Consider the following 17,283-nt stretch of genomic DNA (forward strand, 5'->3'; position numbering starts at 1 on the left):
GCCATTTAAATTTGTTCTAATTTGGGGAGTATAGTTGCAGAAAAACAGTGCGGCAGTGCGAGAGCAGCGGTTTCCTCAATCCAAAGTGGTCCAATAATTGGGTATATAGCGTGATAAGACATTATTGTGAGCAGTTTGCTTTTAATAAATTGGCAGCTGGGCTATCACGCACCCTGATGCGAGGGCCTGTTTGCGTATTTGATTATGTACGTGCATCTAATAACACGCTCAGCCTACACGGGCCTGTGGTGTTTGTTTTGAAGTGTCGGGGCTTAATATATGATTATATCAGGGAGGACCCAGCTGCCAGTTCCATCACCCACCCTCTGCGTGATGGCAATTTGTGTGCAGTCAGTTCCTGTCTGGCCCCAATGCTCAGAAAGGCCTCAGGGTGCTGAGCTGTTCGGGAACATTTCCTTGGGCCTACTGAAATATTTAAGCCTTGCTTGTCACGTTTTGGTATTCTGCATTTCATTAGCCCCTGCCGAGCCAGCGTTCATTCCTGTCACACAGCCGAACGTGAATCCATTTTTTCACTGGGCCCTGGCGGGTTGGCACTCCGCTAACCCCTCAAAGCCCCCCTCTGCTTCCCTTGCCTATAAGTGGCATTTAAGGGCTGAAGAATTTGCTCCAAATGCTTTCCATATTAGTTCAGCCCTGTGATTCCCAAATACCAGGATCCCTTCACGGCTTGCAGGCAGCCAGGGTGTGCACGAGAGAGACAGAGAGAGAGAAGAAGAAAGAAGAAGAGACAGTGAGAGAGAAAGGGTGAGAGGGAAGAAGAGACAGTGAGAGAGAAAGGGTGAGAGAGAAGAAGAGACAGTGAGAGAGAAAGAAAGACCAGATAGAAAGATATAGTGGAAGAAGAGAGGAAGAAAGAAGAAAAGACAGTAAGGTAGAGAGGAATAAGAAGAAGTGTGTGGAAGATGAAGAGACAGTGAGAGAGAGTGAAAGAAAGAAGAGATAAGAAGATATAGACAAAGAACACAGAGAGAGAGAGAGAAAGACAAAGAGAGAGAGAGAGAGAGAGAGAGAGAGGAAGAGACAGCAAGAAACGAAAAGAAACAGAGAAAGAAGAAGAAACAGCAAGAGACAGGGAGAGAATTAAAAGAAAAAGGGAGAGAGGCAGGGAAAAATAAAGCAGTAAGAGAAAGAGAAGGAAAAAAGAGAGAAAGAAAGAGATAGGTGAGGGGGAAAAGGAGAAAGAGAGAGAAAACGGGGGGCAGAAAGCGAGAAAGGGGAGAAAAAGATAAAAGAAGAGTGGGCTGGAGGGGAGAGACAAATGAGAGCGAGAGCTAGGTGAAAGAAAGAGAGAAAAAAACGGGTGAGAGAGAGAGAAGAGAGGAAGAGTAACAAGAGCAAAAAGAGAGAGGGGGAAAAGGGGTAAGAGGGAGAAAAAGAGAGAGAAAAAAACAAGGGGAGAGAGAAAGCAAATAAGAGGAGAGAGAGATAAGATCAATAAAGAGAAGGAGTGAGAGAGAGAGAGAAAAGGAGTGAGAGTGAGAAGAAAGGGAGAATAGAGAGAACAAAAAGAGAAAGAGAGAGAAAAGAAGAGAGAGGGTGTGAGATAGAGAGAGGTAAGGTAGAGACAGCAGAGAGAGAGAGGGGGAGATAGTCTGAGAGAGAGAGTAGGGAGAGAAAAGAGAGGAGAGAGACAGTAAGATAAAGAGAAGGAAGAAAGGGAACAAGCAGAGAGGTGGGGATAGAGTGTGAGTGGGACAAGAGAGGAATAGGGAGGGAGGGAGAGAGAGAGTGTGGGAGATAGAAATAGAAAGGGAAGAGAGTGAGAGCGAGAGAGACACCAGTCAAGCCTGATTTCACGCACTCAGCATCCAAATGGGAGCGGACAACAAACACAAGCTATCCCCAGCCAGCCAAGAGCAGCCGGCCAAGGGCCAAGGGGAAGGCCAGGACAAAAAAGCGGACCAGAAAAAGCAGAAAACAGAGAAGAAAGTCGCCAAGGCCGGACAGCAGGATGAGGCACACACTTGCTGCGGCTGCCGCTTCCCTCTTTTGGTGGCCCTGCTCCAACTGACCCTCGGCGTGTCCGTCGCCACGGTGGCCTTCATCATGGCAGCGAACTGCTCCTCATTACTAGTCAGAGACACCCCACACTGGGCCGGGATTATTGTAAGCAAATCTGGTTGCTGCATGATCCAGCAGGCAATAACCCCATGTGCATGTCACGCTCACTTAACCTCTTCTGCACCAGCGCACTAACAAGGACGTGCAGGGCGGTGGGCTGCCTCAGGATCCGGGTGGAGTGGTGGTTGGTGGGGGGGTACGGATAACAGTGGGGCCTGCGAGCAAAGAGATTAGGTGATGCACCCGGTTACCCTTTGCAGCAATGAATAGCCCCGCTCCTGCAAATTGAAGTGGAAAATGTCCCAGACGCTTTGCAATTAGCAAGCGGATGGTGTGTGCCGTTACTACGGCAACCAAATTTAAAGAGCCAGCCGGGGACCCCGCTGTGCATTGCAATTCAATATTTTCTTGGCTAGGCAGCAGCTGCAAAAGGGGTTAATGGCGACATCCATTGTGAACCTCAGAGCCCTGCAGTTCTGGGAATACCCATCACCCCATCCCTGTCCATTGTGCTCCAACACAAGTGTTTGCTAACCCTTTCACTGCCACGTGCCCCGTCTCATGCCTCTGTCTGTGTCACCCAACATTTCGAGGGTTCTTCCCTGATTCCAAAGCTTTATCCCACATAATCTTGTTCCTGGAAGGGGGCCTATTTATAATTTTTAGGAATGGTCATATTGACACTTTTTTGGCTGTAAAGATTAATTTTAAAGTTTTAATTATAAAAGTTTAAGCTACAGTTTTGTTTGTATTTTTAATCACTTAATTTGGCGCTTTAAATTTTACCTTATTTTTTTTTTCTTTTATTCCATTAATCTCACTGTTCATATAAAGACTTCACTCACAAAAATAGTATTCCACTTTTAAATGGCATGTGCGAGTGCTTGAAATGTGATCCTGACTCCTTTTTTAAAAGCTTAACTCTAGCTAAAACTTATTTAGGTTTGAATAGAACAGGAAAGGGTTAGAGGCTCAGGTTTTTTAGTTGCTGTATGCTGTTTTTCAGTTTCGAGTGAACTTTTTTGTTGCCATCTGTGCAGATTTTCCCTCACAATGAATGGGCTCAAATCGCACTGCAAATAATCGCATGTGATTTGAACAGGAATGAAGTGCGAATCCTGTCCGAATCACATGCGGTTTCCCTGTGGGAAATGAATGGTTCAAATCGCACTGCACCCACAGGGAAACCGCATGTGATTCGGACTGAATCGCACCGCATTCCTGTTCAAATCACATGTGATTCTGTGCAGTGTGATCTGAGCCCATTCATTTTGTATATGCTCAAATCACACCTCAAAGGTATCGGTTTTAGGTATCGAAGCATTTGCACGGGTATGAGTACTCGTGCAATTGCTTAGTATTGTCATCAATACGGGTATCGGTATCGGTGCAACACTAGTTAGAACTTCTAGAAATGTTTTGTCTCGAAGGCAACCACTCCTCTATTTCTAGCATGGACATAACAAGGATAAGAAATGGTGGAAAATCTCCCCAGTAGGGGTGACAGACAAAAATAAAAAGAAGAAATTTTAAAGTTGAACTCTGGGAAAAAAAACTTTCTTTTAAGTATATTCTCCAATAGCTACAATGATTTAAATCCTCTTTGAGTGTACCAAATGTCTTTTCAAATCCAGATATTTTCTTATGAAAGTAGAAGTGACACTACTACTGTGCTGTACATAGCCTGTGCAGAGACTAGAGCTATGGGAGGATCCAGCAGGCTCCACCCACTACAAACTGCCTGCAGAAAATTACAAGGAGGGGTGGAGACAAGACCAGTCACCCTGCACAAGAGAAAGCAGTTGTGATTGGTCTTTATTACAGGAAGCTCCTGCATAGATACAACAGTTAGGACTGGATGGCTGCACAGATCTGGGAAAAATTCACAGAGGACACCAATATACACTGCAAAGGCCTCTCATATTTAAATAATATTTGCTTATCCCAGGGTTCAGCTTTAAAGTTTCCAACTGTGTCCAAAACTAAAAAGAAAGGCATTATAATAACTGTTCATTTTGCAATCTTTTGTTCCTGTCAGGCTTTTATAATATGCACCAGTTCCTATTCAACTTTTTTATGAATCAACTTGGCTCTCCAAGCCACAGCTTTATAAATCTCAGGGGATAAACCTGTCAAAAGCCCAGAGAAGCAGGGAGCTGCACAACAGAATCTGATTTCAAATGCTTTTTAAAATAGGCCCCCGAAAGGTTCCAGGTTCCTTGCTTGATTATCCTTACAATAAAATGATGTTGTTTGAAATGTTTATATCAAGTTCCTGCTGTCTGCATTGTCTTTACTTTTTATATTAAAGCAGGTCAAACTAACAAGATAGAAGTTAGTAGCTCATTAACCACTTGACCTCCAGAAGATTCCCCCCCCATGACCAGGCCATTTTTTTGCAATACGGCGCTGCGTTACTTTAACTGACAATTGCGTGGTCATGCAATGCTGTACCTAAGTGAAAAATATAATTTTTTCACATAAATAGAGCTTTCTTTTGGTGGTATTTGATCACCACTTAGTTTTTTATTTTTTGCTCTATAAATGAAAAAATGAAAAAAAAATGTTTTTTAATTTTTACTTTTTGCTATAAAACACTTCCAATAAAAAAAAATTGAATCTAATTTCTTCATAAATTTAGGCCAAAATTTATTCTTCTACATATTTTTAGTAAAAAAATCGAAATAAGCGTATAATGATTGGTTTGCTCAAAAATCAAGTTTTTTTTTTAATACTAGTAATGGTGGTGATCAGCGACTTATAGCGGCACTGCGATATTGCTGCGGACATTCTGACACTTTGTAGGAACTAGTGACACTAATACAGTGATCAGTGCAAAAAAAAAGCACTGTCACTGTACTAATGACACTGGATGGGAAGGGGTTAAACATTTACTGCGATCAAAGGTTTAACTGTGTGCCTAACCAGTGTTTTGTTTACTGTGTTAGGTGTTTTTACTAGGCAATCTGCTGGATTTTCTTTCCCTCTATGTTTACATAGACAGAGCTGCGTTCTGTCAGTCTCCTCGGCAATCAACGGGTGCCGGCGCTCATCTATTGACCGGAACCTGTTGATCAGCTTCTGCTGTGTCAATTACAGCAGAAGCGGCACACTGGCTGCCCTTGCAGCAGAAGTGCAAATCACATTTATATATGTGATTTTGCACAGAACGTCCGCTCTGTAGCAGTAAATCTGCTATAGGGCGGTGGTCAAGCAGTTAAAATAAATAACAAGATCAACTTTTGCTGCAATATTCACCTTCAATCCAGAGATTTCTACCCATGTACTTTTTCCACTGTCAGCATCAGCCAACTCACTTCCGAGCCCAGGTCATTATAGGCCCGCCCCCAGCCAGTGACTGGGCAGTGAAAGGAGCAGCAGCATAGTGATTGGATTGTGTCTGTCACTCTGCTCTGTCCTCCTATTAGCATGCTTCTTGTCAACACATGAATTGATTGGCTCCTGCTGCTGCTTCTTCCTCTCATTCTCCAGCACTACTGTACAGGGACTGCAAGGCTCATGCCAGGTCAAATTCATGTTTTTACACTGTTTGCTTTCTAAAAATACATTTAATTATGTATTCATGAAAACAGAGCTGCTTTCATTTGTGTATTTTATATCTGCCTACAGTTCAGCTTTAATATATTACTAGAATGGTGCTTGAAACTGCATGACACTGTTTTCTGTCACAGGGCTGTGAGTGTTGTTCTGAGAAAAATGACTTGAGCAATAAACTGTCATGTTACATACAGAGAGCAAACATGTAGTTTCAGGTGGAATGGGTTAGACCCCTAGTCAGTTTTATTGCTGTCTGTGTCCTTGCTAGCACACCCCTCAGTTTGTCCACAGTCCAAAATGATAGGAGTTACAAAATGTTACAGCTGCCCAGGGGCGGGCTGACAACTCATGGGGCCCCCGGGCAATAGGGGATCATGGGGCCCCTGTGTCCTTACCCAAACTCAAAAAAGCCTATAAAAAAGGTACCAGGGGTATCTCATGGTGCCCCCTACTGACCCCGGGCCCTCGTGCAGTGCCCGAGTTTCCAAATTGTCAGTCCGCCCCTGCAGCTGCCATTAGAATAAAAGAACAAGAAGTGAGGAAAAATCTTGCAATTGGACTCAAGTTCCATTGACAACTTTGGAGAGATTCCCCTAATTCCTGTTGTGTCTCAAGAACAGAAACTGAACAGAACTTTCCCCGTATGGTTCTCAGACAGCAAGTAAAAAAACTTGACTGGCATTCTAAGGCCCCTTACATACGATGGGAATATCAGACGAATGATCGCCCAGTTTTATTTTTGCATGCCAGTCTCATATCACAAGTGGTTACTAAAGTATATAATAAAAATTAGAAAGTGATGTAATGTATTGTATTTGTATTGTATTTTCGGAAGAAAACTGTACTGATCAAACAAACATCGTGTACATTCTGGTACCGTAAAAGAAACATTTTCGTGCTTGTCCCTTTGAATAATTTGAGACAAAAGCTATGTACCAACAATCAGATTATCGTACGATCTCTTCAAAAGTGGTATTTTTCAGACGATTTTCTGCTTTTGCAGTTAGCAGTTGCTACTCTATCCAAAACTAAAAGAAAATGTTTGGCTTTAGATATACACTGCTCAAAAAAGTTATAGGAACACTATGAAAACACATCAGATCTCAATGGGGAAAAATATCATGCTGGATATCTATACTGATATGGACTGGGTAATGTGCTCATCCTTTTCTTCCTTGCACAAAGGAGCAGATACCAGTCCTGCTGATGGGTTAAGAACCTTCTACGGCCCTGTCCAGCTCTCCTAGAGTAACTGCCTGTCTCCCGGAATCTCCTCCATGCTCTTGAGACTGTGCTGGGAGACACAGCAAACCTTCTGGCAATGGCATGCATTTATGTGCCATCCTGGAGGAGCTGGACTGCCTGTGCAATCTCTGTAGGGTCCAGGTATCGCCTCATGCTACCTGTAGTGACACTGACCCTAGCCAAATGCAAAGCTAGTGAAAAACAGTCAAAAAAGATGAGTAGGGAAAAAAATGTCAGTGGCCTCCACCTGTAAAACCATACCTGTTTTGGGGGTCGTCTCATTGTTGCCCATCAAGTGCATCTGTTGTTAATTTCGTTAACACCAAAGCAGCTGAAACTGATTAACAACCACCTCTGCTACTTAACTGACCAGATCAATATCCTAGGAGTTTAATTGACTTGATGCTATACTCTGATTAAAAAGTGTTCCTTTGGGTTAGGGTTAATTTTTTTGAGCAGTGTACAATATCTAAAGGGCAGTGACTGATGACAATCAGTCGGAATTTATCTTGCTCTGGCCTGACTTCAGCAGACTGAATTGTGGTTGGTTGTTGTGGGTTACCATACCTATAAATCTGCACTGTGCCAGTTGTGTCCCTGGATAATGTTAAAATATTGGCAGTTGTGAACTACCAATCATGGTTCAAACCACTGTTAATCACAGTTCTCTCAATCCTCTTACACAATTATCTGAGAAAAACCTCCATCGCTAATAGCAGCCAATGGAATTCCTCCTTTTATGTACCATGCACATTATGGGAAACTTAAAGGGAGTATCTCATTGGTTGTTGTCAACATTATTAAAAACAGTTCAGCAATGCCTTCAGTACCTTCTGAGTCACAACCCAGAACAAACTCTGAAGCCAGAGACAGCCAGGAACCTAACATTTTCAGAAGGAAGTCAACAGTAGCAGTCTATGCACTGACCTCAGAACTGCATAGTTGCTGGCTGTTTTTAATTCCAAGGGACTTTGAAAAGTTTGTCACTGGAAATGCTGTCCTAAAATGATATTCCCCTTTATTACAGCTAATTACACAATGATTTCCTCACCCTCCACCAAACTTAATAGCCATCAGGGTGACATTACTATTAGTAGAACAATGTAAATGCACCAGCACCATTGGCCTATAGGAGTAAAAAATGGCCCTATGTTGGTGGTCATTGGGAGCAATGATGCCTCATCTCTAGTATCAGTAGAAGAAATGTTGCCTCATAGGTATCAGTCAATGAAATGTAGCCCCATTGGTTGTTGGTGTTAGTGAGAAGAATAATGCCCCATTGATGTCAGTAAAAAGAAGAATACCCCATTGGATTCAGTCAGAGGAATGTTGCCCATTTTTGGTGTCAGTGAGAAGAATGGTGTTTCATCAGTGTCAATGGAAGGAATGGCGCCCCATCAGTTTCAGTTAGAGAAATGGTGTCCTATTGGTGTAAGCAGAGTCAGGACAAAGGAGGGGGGGAGAGCATGTACCCTGGGTGCAGTGTTGATATGTGGGATGGGGGGAGCACTGGTGGCTTGAACCACTCTGTTCTCCTCACTGACAGGAGTGACAGCAATGTCAGAAGAAGCAGGCATCTCAAAAGCTGCTGGAGGGAGGATTTTGAAGGAACCTGCTGCTTGCGGAAGAGAGCCGGCACTCACTCAGAACACACCTCAGTCTCAGCGTGACACTGCAGGGGAGTGAAGGCAGACTGTCTTTCTTCCTGGCTCCTCTTGTCATGTGAAATATCATGTCATCAGAAACGGGAAGAAGAAGAAGCTGCCTTCACTCCCAGTGGGTATTACACTGGGAAGGAAGTCAGAAGTGAAGTACACAGAGGGGGGGGACTCAGCCTCTCCTCTCCTTCTCGGAACCCCCCAAGAGCCCCTTAGCCTCTGCCCACTCATAGAAACCTTCAGTCCCCCTTCCTTACTCAGAACCCTCCAGGTCCATTTAGTTCCATGCACCTCACAGAGCCTACATCCCCACCCTTCCTGCATCCCACTGACACAGATGCCAAAGCAGTCCTCCTCAGACTGACACCATCAACATAGGGGCATTTTTTCCTTTCAGTGACATCTCCAAAACAGTGACATTTTTACCCCTCCAGTGACACTACAGACACAGAGTTTTTTTCCTTACAATGACACCATCAACGCAGGGACAATTTTTTCCTTCCAGTGACACCAACAATGCTGAGAGATGTTTTCCTTTCAGTGACACCACAGACACAGGGTCATTTTTTCCTTTCAATTACATTAACAATGCGGGGATATTTTTTTCTTTTTAATGATATTCCCAATGCAGGGACCTTTTTCCTTGACAGTGACACCACAGACGCAGGGATGTTTTTCCTTCCAGTGACACCAGGAACAATTTTACCTTCCAGTAACACTTATAATGCACACTTTCCACTTTTCCATCCAGGGACACCACAGATTCCAGGACGTTTTTTTTCTAGGGATGCCTTGTCACAGGGACATTTTCAGTTGCACCACTAATTCACAGACATTTTTACTTCTAGTGACACCACCAATGCTGGGACATTTTTTTCCTTTACCATTATTAGCTCCATATTTGTGCATCGGTTTTAAACTTTTCAGCTTGCTGCAGTGTACCATAATTGTATAGGCAATTTCAGCACATACCAGAAACATTAGATACATTTCAACACAGCGCACTGCGTGGTGCGCCTCTATTAGCCTCATCTCCTCCACCTCGGAGGTGGGGAGGGGGCAGTTTGCCATCTTTGCTCGGGGCTAATGGTGTCCCAATGAAGTTAATGCTGCCCCATTGTTGGTATCAGTGAGAGGAATAGTGTCCCATTTTCAGTGTCAGTGAAAGGAATACTGCTTTATTGATGGTGTCAGCGGGAGGAATAATTTTCCTTGTTGGTGTCAGTGGGAAGAATAATTTCCCTATTGTTGGGGTTGTGAGAGGATTAGCACCCCATGTTTGGTGTCAGTGGGAGGAATAAAGTTGACTATACATTGGTAGAATTTCAAATGAACAATTGTACGAATATTCGTACAAACATTCATCCAAAAATTCTTTGTACATTCAATGACTGGGTGAATGTCGTTTGAAAATACTTCAAAATGTCATTTGCTTTCAACATTCGATTTTGAAATGAATGTAATTCTCCAAATGAAAACCACATACACTGCTAAAATATTGTTTGAGAAAAATTTTCCATCCTGTTCTTTCTTTACATTTTGTATGGCTCATATTGCACTGCACAGAAATCACATGTGATTTGCACAGGAATGCGGTGTGGTTTCTATGCGAATCACATCCGATGTGCCGCACCGCATCAGTGTGAACCCAGGCTAAATCATTTCTGGACTTCATTTTACAGTGTTGACAGTGATGTCTCTTTGCCTTGACAATTACATAGTTAGTCTGGCTGAAAAAAGTCCATCCAGTTCAACCATTAAAAAAACAAACAAAAAAAAACAGTTATAATCCTATAGCCACAGTTGACCCAAAGGAAGGCAAAAAAACCCAGCAAAGCATGATCCAATTTGCTCCTGCAGGGGAAAAAAATCCTTCCTGATCCCCCGAGAGGCAATCGAATATTCCCTGGATCAACTTTACCTATAAATGTTAGTATCCAGTTATATTCTGTGTATCTAAGAAAGAATCCAGGCCTTTTTTAAAGCAATCCACTGAACTGGCCAGAACCAACTCTTGAGGGAGTCTATTCCACTTTTTCACAGCACTTACTATGAAGAAACCTTTCCACGTTTGAAGATTACATTTCTTTTCCTCCAGACGTAAAGAGTACCCCCTTGTCCTCTGTGATGACCTCAGGGTGAATAGCTCTACACCGAGTTCACTATATGAACCACTGATGTATTTATACATGTTGATCATATCCCCCCTTAATCTCCTCTTCTCAAGAGAGAATAAATTCAGTTCCTCTAATCTTTCCTCATAGCTGATCTCCTCCATGCCTCTTATCAGTTTGGTTGCCCTTCTCTGTACTTTCTCCAGTTCCCCAATGTTCTTTTTGTGAATTGGTGTCCAAAAATGAACTGCATATTCCAGATGAGGTCTTACTAATGATTTGTACCGGGGTAATATGATCTCTCTCTCTGGAGTCTATACCTCTTTTAACCACTTGCCTACCGGACGCTTTCACCCCCTTCCTGTCCAGGCCAATTTTTAGCTTTCAGCGCTATTGCACTATAAATGACAATTGTGCGATCATGCAACACTGTACCCATATGACATTTTTATAATTTTTTTGAGATAGATAGAGCTTTTTTTTGGTGGTATTTAATCACCACTGGGTTTTTTATTTTTTGATAAACAAACCAAAAACAACTGAAAATTTTTTTTTTTAAGTTTTTTTTTATAATCCCAGACCCTATATTGTTTATAAATATATTAAAAAGTAAGGGTCCCAACACTGAACCTTGGGGTACATCTTTGACAACCCTAGACCATTCAGAGTATGAATCATTAACCACTACTCTCTGAAAACGATCTTTTAGCCAGTTTTATAGCCATTTACATTTTCCAAGCCCGTAGACTTTACCTTACACATTAGCCGTGTGCGGGGAACTGTGTCAAACGCTTTTGCAAAATCCAAGTATACCACATCCACAGCCACCCCTCTGTCCAAGGTTTTGCTCACCTCCTCATAAAAAGAAATCATATTTGTTTGACAATTTCTGTCTTTCATGAATCCATGCTGTCCGTTGCTTAAAATATTTTTTTCCAGCAAGAACTCATCTATTTGGTCTTTTATTAAACTCTCCAGTATCTTCCCAACTATAGAAGTTAAACTGACAGGTCTATAATTACTTGGTAAAGATTTTGACCCCTTTTTAAATATTGGCACCACATTGGCCTTACGCCAATCCAGCAGTACTATGCCAGTCCCTAAAAATTAGAAACAATGGCTTTGAAATGACAGAGCTCAATTCTATAAGGACCCGTGGGTGTGTGCCATCTGGTCCAGGTGCTTTATTCACCTTTATTCTGTCTAAATATTTTTGGATCATATCGTTTGTGAGCCAATGTGGATCATCTGGGGCTGTGTCAATACCATGGCCATTATGGACAATTGTTTATTTTGTTGTGTGATCAGAACTGTCACGAGTCCATTAGCTAAGAAAATATTGGAAACCACCAGCATTGTGTCTTTCGTGATAAGGCTTGGAGTGGCAACATTTGTATTGTTTTTCAGTTCTGCTATTAGTCATGGGCTCATCTGAAATGTGAAATATTGTGTGCAGAAAAGGTCACTAAAAATAGGACATATCAGTCATAATGGTTTCCCAATATGCTGGGAACTATTTATGTATCGATGATCATTTCTAGTCTAGCTGAATATCATCCGACACTTCGGGGTTTATTTACTAAAGCTGGAGAGTCCAAAATCAGACTCCCTTCTGCATAGAAACCAATCAGCTTCTAACCTCAGCTTGTTCAATGAAGCTTTGGCAATGAAACCTGGAAGCTGATTGGTTTCTATGCAGAAGTGAGTCTGATTTTGCACTCTCCAGCTTTAGTAAATAAACCCCTTACTATAACTATGAGATTATTTAAAAAAAGGGGAAATGGTCAGCTTTACACCTTTTTATGCTTTTTTTTTGTGTATGTCTTGGAACAAAATGACATATATAGTACACCTCTGCAATACATTCCCATAATCTGTTCCTTTAAAGACCTGCAAGTACAGAAATATGCTTGTTAATCTGCCAGAAATGCATTCAGCTGCTTGAATTTTTGATGGTAATCATTTAAAGCGGGGGTCCGCAACCCATCGATCGTGATCTACCCATTGATCGCAGGCAGGTTGCTGACCCCGGAATCTGGAGTCAGGAGGGGTGGCAATTAGTGGAACCAATGGCTGCATTTTCCTCCCTGCAGCAGCTGAATGGATGCCCGGAAATGCCCGCTTCTCCTCCCCTCCCTCCCACCAGTTGCTGCAGGGAGGAAAATACAGCCACTAAATGCTGTCCCCAGCACCCTCTCACTTGAGGTTCCTCTTCCTTGTGTTGTCTGTCCCTTGACCCCCCCCCTGCAGCTCTGCTGGGTTCTTCCTCACCTATTCCACCTGCTGCTGCAGGGATGGAGAGCGGGGGAAGGGTTCAGTAAATATGTAATTCACCAGCTCCTTCTTTTTCTCAATGGACAGTATCTGTGATACAGATCACTCACTGTGTTCATACATAACTGAAGCATAGTAAACACAGTTTACTATGCTTCAGTTTGTGCATGAACAGGATGCCCCTCAGCACAGAACATTTCCCATTCATTCACTGCCCAGTGCAGCTGAGGCTGTAGAGAAAGGGACTGGGAAATGTATGTCCCCATTCCCTTTCTCTGTCTCAAATGTGAGATATCAGAGGTCTGCTTAGACCTCTGATATTTTACCAAAGCCTCCAACAGGGCTCCTAAAAATTGTAAAACATTATTTAAAAAATAAAATTGTAATTCAAATTATTATTTAAATTATTTAATTAAATATTAACTGTCTGCACTCAGTGCTGCCTTCTTTTATTCCTTTTTTACATGTGAGATTGGATATCTGCTTCTGCTCTACTTTGGAGGCTGCCTTGAGGTACTAACCGTTTCGTGGTCTTTCTACTGGATCCACCAAGTGGCCCTTGTTCCCCTCTCCCTCTTCCCCTCCCCTCCATCGTGCCCCTTTTTACCTTTCACCCCCCCACCCCACCCCACCCGTGGGACTATGGACCTGATTATGGACATCTAACTTTGCGCCAACTCACCCCATGTATCTACTGACACCGTCCACTACTCTACTGACTAACACCGTCCACTGCTCTACTGACTGACACTGTCGAGTGCTCTACCAACTGAAATTGTCCACTGTGCTACTGACTGACACCGTCCACTGCCCTACTGACACCGTCCTATGCCCTACTGACACTGTCCACATTCCATTCACTGCCCTACTGACACTGTCCACTAATTTACTGACTGACACTGTCCACTTTTAAGGTAGTCTAACCTTATATTTTTACAGTAACATTTGTTTTATTATATTTTTCTAATTTTGTCTCACTATTTAGGTAGGCCTTGCTATTTAATTTATTTTAAAAAGAAAATGGTGTTGAACCCCGGTGATCTTTGATCTCTTTCATGTTGTTGAGGTAGATCTCCACCTCTAAAAGGTCGCCTTACCTTAACTTCCTAACTTAAAGGGTATGTCAACCCAAAATATTATATTCCTGACATGTGTGCCTGCTGTACCATGTACTTGTATGAAAATGTATCCTGTTTTCTTTTTATTGCTTTGTTTGTGTGAAATCTCTGGTGTTCCTGCCAGTCCCTCTGCTTTCTTATTAAAAACTGACCGCACTTGGTAGGAGAGCACAGCATGGTCAGTTTTCTGGCTGTGCTGAACTCAGCCTGTTCTCCTCCAGTGATCAGACTGACACCCTTTCAGCCCCTCCCCCTTCCCCACACACACACACACAGCCATTCACTGGGAAGATCCGTGTCCTGCTGTTTCTCCTCCTCCAGTTCTCTAAGCTCCTTATGTAGCTGAGAACAGAGGGTATGTGATTATTTATAAAAAAGAGGGAAAACAAGGTATTTACAATGTTTTTTTATATCTATATGCAAATGTTCTATTTTAAACTGAAAGGATTGTTTTACAAGGGGAGGGTTCACAAACTGTATACTTTAATAAACTGCTGTTGTCTAAATGCTGCCTTCCCACAAAATCCTGTTTTCCCCAGCACCTTAGTTAGTCAGATTGACTGTTTCAGGCAGTTTATAGCAACCTAATAAATAAAGGAATAAAAACTGCCAAGACCTCGTGACTAGAGCCACTATGATCCTAAAGGCACTAAATACCCCAGGTCATAAATGGGGTTAATTCATGCCAGGCTGGTCAGCTGATATTGTCAGGCTGTCGTTGGCTCTATGCAGCCACGTGCTAATTTCACTGCAGACTAGCGTGAGATCTGCTCAAGGGAGTTGGTGGACTCATGGCACCAGATCCCTGCCCATCCCTGTGCTGTAATCTGTACCCTGACCCTTAATCTCTAATAATACTCCCTGTGTCAGTGCCTCGAAAGCTAAATTTAAATTACAAGGAAAACGGTAGTCTGAAATGCAACATTTAAAGGGAAACTATGGAGTATATTTTAATTATATCTAAACCCGAGAATGAAATTTGTAATATATTGCACATTATCAGTCCTTAGATGTGGTGGTTGCTTTTGTTTTCTTATTTCAGAATTATTTTCCTTTACTTTTACTTTGTGACTTCCCCTCTATTACTGTGACCATTGTTAAAGAGGACCTTTACTGTGGAGACTGTGCTGAAAAAGGCGAAATACTAATCACAGTTAATTCCTAGCGTCTTCCTGCAGCTAATCATTTCTTCATTACTGACTTACAATGCCTTGCTCTGTATTGCCTATCTGTTTTGAGGCAGCCATCCCAGTATAGGAGCAGGGCTTTACTTTCTCATGTCAAAGATGCCCCCTTATGAGGAATGGGATCTGGGCTTTTTTCAGTGGGAACGTGGGAGAATGCAGTTTTGGCACCTCCAGTACTGAATGTATGTAATGGCAAGGGAGGCTGGAGAGTCTATTGATGCTGGCTGCGAAAGGATCTATTGTCATTGGAGGGGAACTATTTTTGCACGATGGTCTATTGTTGCTGGGTGGTCAGTTGTTGCCGGAAGGGATCTACTGTTGAGGGAGAGGTCTATTGTTGCTTGCTGATAGGAGATCTGTTTTTGCTGGAGTAGGATTTGTTGTAGGGGTCCATTGTTGTTGGGGGATTCTATTGTTGCTGGGGGGCTGTTGTTGCTGGCTGAAGGGGATCTATTTTACTGTTTTACTGGTTATCATTAACAAATTCCATATAAAAAAATACTTGACTGCATTCTCTAAAAGGTGTGGTACTGGGAGGAAGGTAGGGGGTGGAACCAAGAGACGGTGTTCACAGATTGGTAGGGGTGTGGAAACAAGGGGTGACTCAGAAGGGGGGGAGTTCCTGCACCTATTTTCTGAGAAAAAAAAAGCCCTGAGTGGGATAATGGGATAAGCACAGAATGGATAAGGCACAAGCCTTAGGTACACCTTCCTCTCCAGCAAAGAGAACAGTGAGCAGGACAGTAGGGAGATCACTATATCTTATTCAAGCCTGGTTAAACTAACAGTCAGAGGCAGCAGTGCCTTAGGTGATCTTACACTGTAGATATACTGTACAGCTGCTCAAGGCACAGGGGTGCCTAGGCAGAGGAAGTGCATGAATAGGGCTATTGCACAAGCGAATGGATGCAGAGAGTAAGTTATTGCTGTTGTGGCACCCACACAAAGCTGCAGTGTATTTTTGCTCATAAACATGCATTACAAAAAATGTCCAGAAATACAGGAAGCTGCATACAGTTGTATTTTTAAAGCTGTTTGCAGAAAACTATAGGAGGGGGTGGAGACAAGACCAGCCACCATGCACAAGGAAAGAGAGCAGCAGTAACTGGTCTTTATTACAAGAAGCTCCTGCAGACAGGTAAAGTTTCACACTGGATTACTGTACAGATCTAGAAGATACATAAAGCACACCAAAACTCAGCTAAGACACGTCTCTTGTATTTGGACAATATTTGCTTATTCCAGAGTAGAGATTTAATGCAGGGGGCCTTAATGCGTGACACCACATTGAGCTAACTCATGTTCATTCATCATCTGAATGGGCCCTCAACCCAATGAAAACCATCCAAATATCCATTTAACAAGCTTTGCTTTTTCCAGCTCGTTTTGATTAAGATGCCCCTGACTGGCAGGAGAATGACTTAGAAAAGTTTGTGATTATGGTAGATCTTGTTCTGTTATGCCTGTACAAGCTAATGAAGTATCAATTTCACCAAGTGAAAGATGTTCCAGTTTTACTGGGAGTCATATTGTCTTTCTGCAGCTGTCTACAGCTATCTACAATGGACTGTGCAATATTACCTCTGTGTGTGGCCACTCCCCAGCCCTCACACACCAGGCTGAATAGGTCTAAAGTGGTTAAAGTAACATCCGCCTTTAATTACAGTTCTTAAACCTCCAGTGGGTGAATGGCCATAGGTTTGAAAAAATGTGATTCAATGATTTGCATTGCAAAACTTTCCCCTTGTAGTCAACACACATTTGTTTTTTTTAATGCTTTGCGACACAGTGACAGTATTGGATAAAAATAATATATTTGTAATCATAGGCTGTCTTCTGATCCTCATTGATAGCTGCCTGTTGGCTTGTCTGCCTGTCTGTACGGGGAATTTGTGAATGAAGCAGATAGAGGTAGGGCATTTGTTGTATATTGAGTGAGATTAGCCTTGACAAAATTCATAGAGCATAGGGCTTCCCAGTGATTGGCTGTCACAGTGATCACCTGATCAGGAGCCTACCCTACTGGTTCCCAATCATATGAAGT

General features: G+C 42.6%; 1 protein-coding gene across 1 annotated transcript in view; it reads left to right on the plus strand.

Annotated features, from left to right (window-relative positions):
- Window positions 1-660: 660 nt before the first annotated feature.
- SSPN (sarcospan) overlaps window positions 661-17,283 on the plus strand; it is a 47,617-nt gene continuing 30,994 nt past the window's right edge. Inside the window, exon 1 of the mRNA XM_089671683.1 lies at window positions 661-2,130. Within this exon, the coding sequence (XP_089527809.1) occupies window positions 1,837-2,130 (294 nt within the window). The 5' untranslated portion in view covers window positions 661-1,836. The remainder of the gene's footprint in view (window positions 2,131-17,283) is intronic.

Source organism: Staurois parvus, unplaced genomic scaffold, assembly GCF_062004578.1.
Source record: "Staurois parvus isolate SC_StPar_1 unplaced genomic scaffold, SC_StPar_1.0 ptg000114l, whole genome shotgun sequence".
Taxonomy (NCBI): domain Eukaryota; kingdom Metazoa; phylum Chordata; class Amphibia; order Anura; family Ranidae; genus Staurois; species Staurois parvus.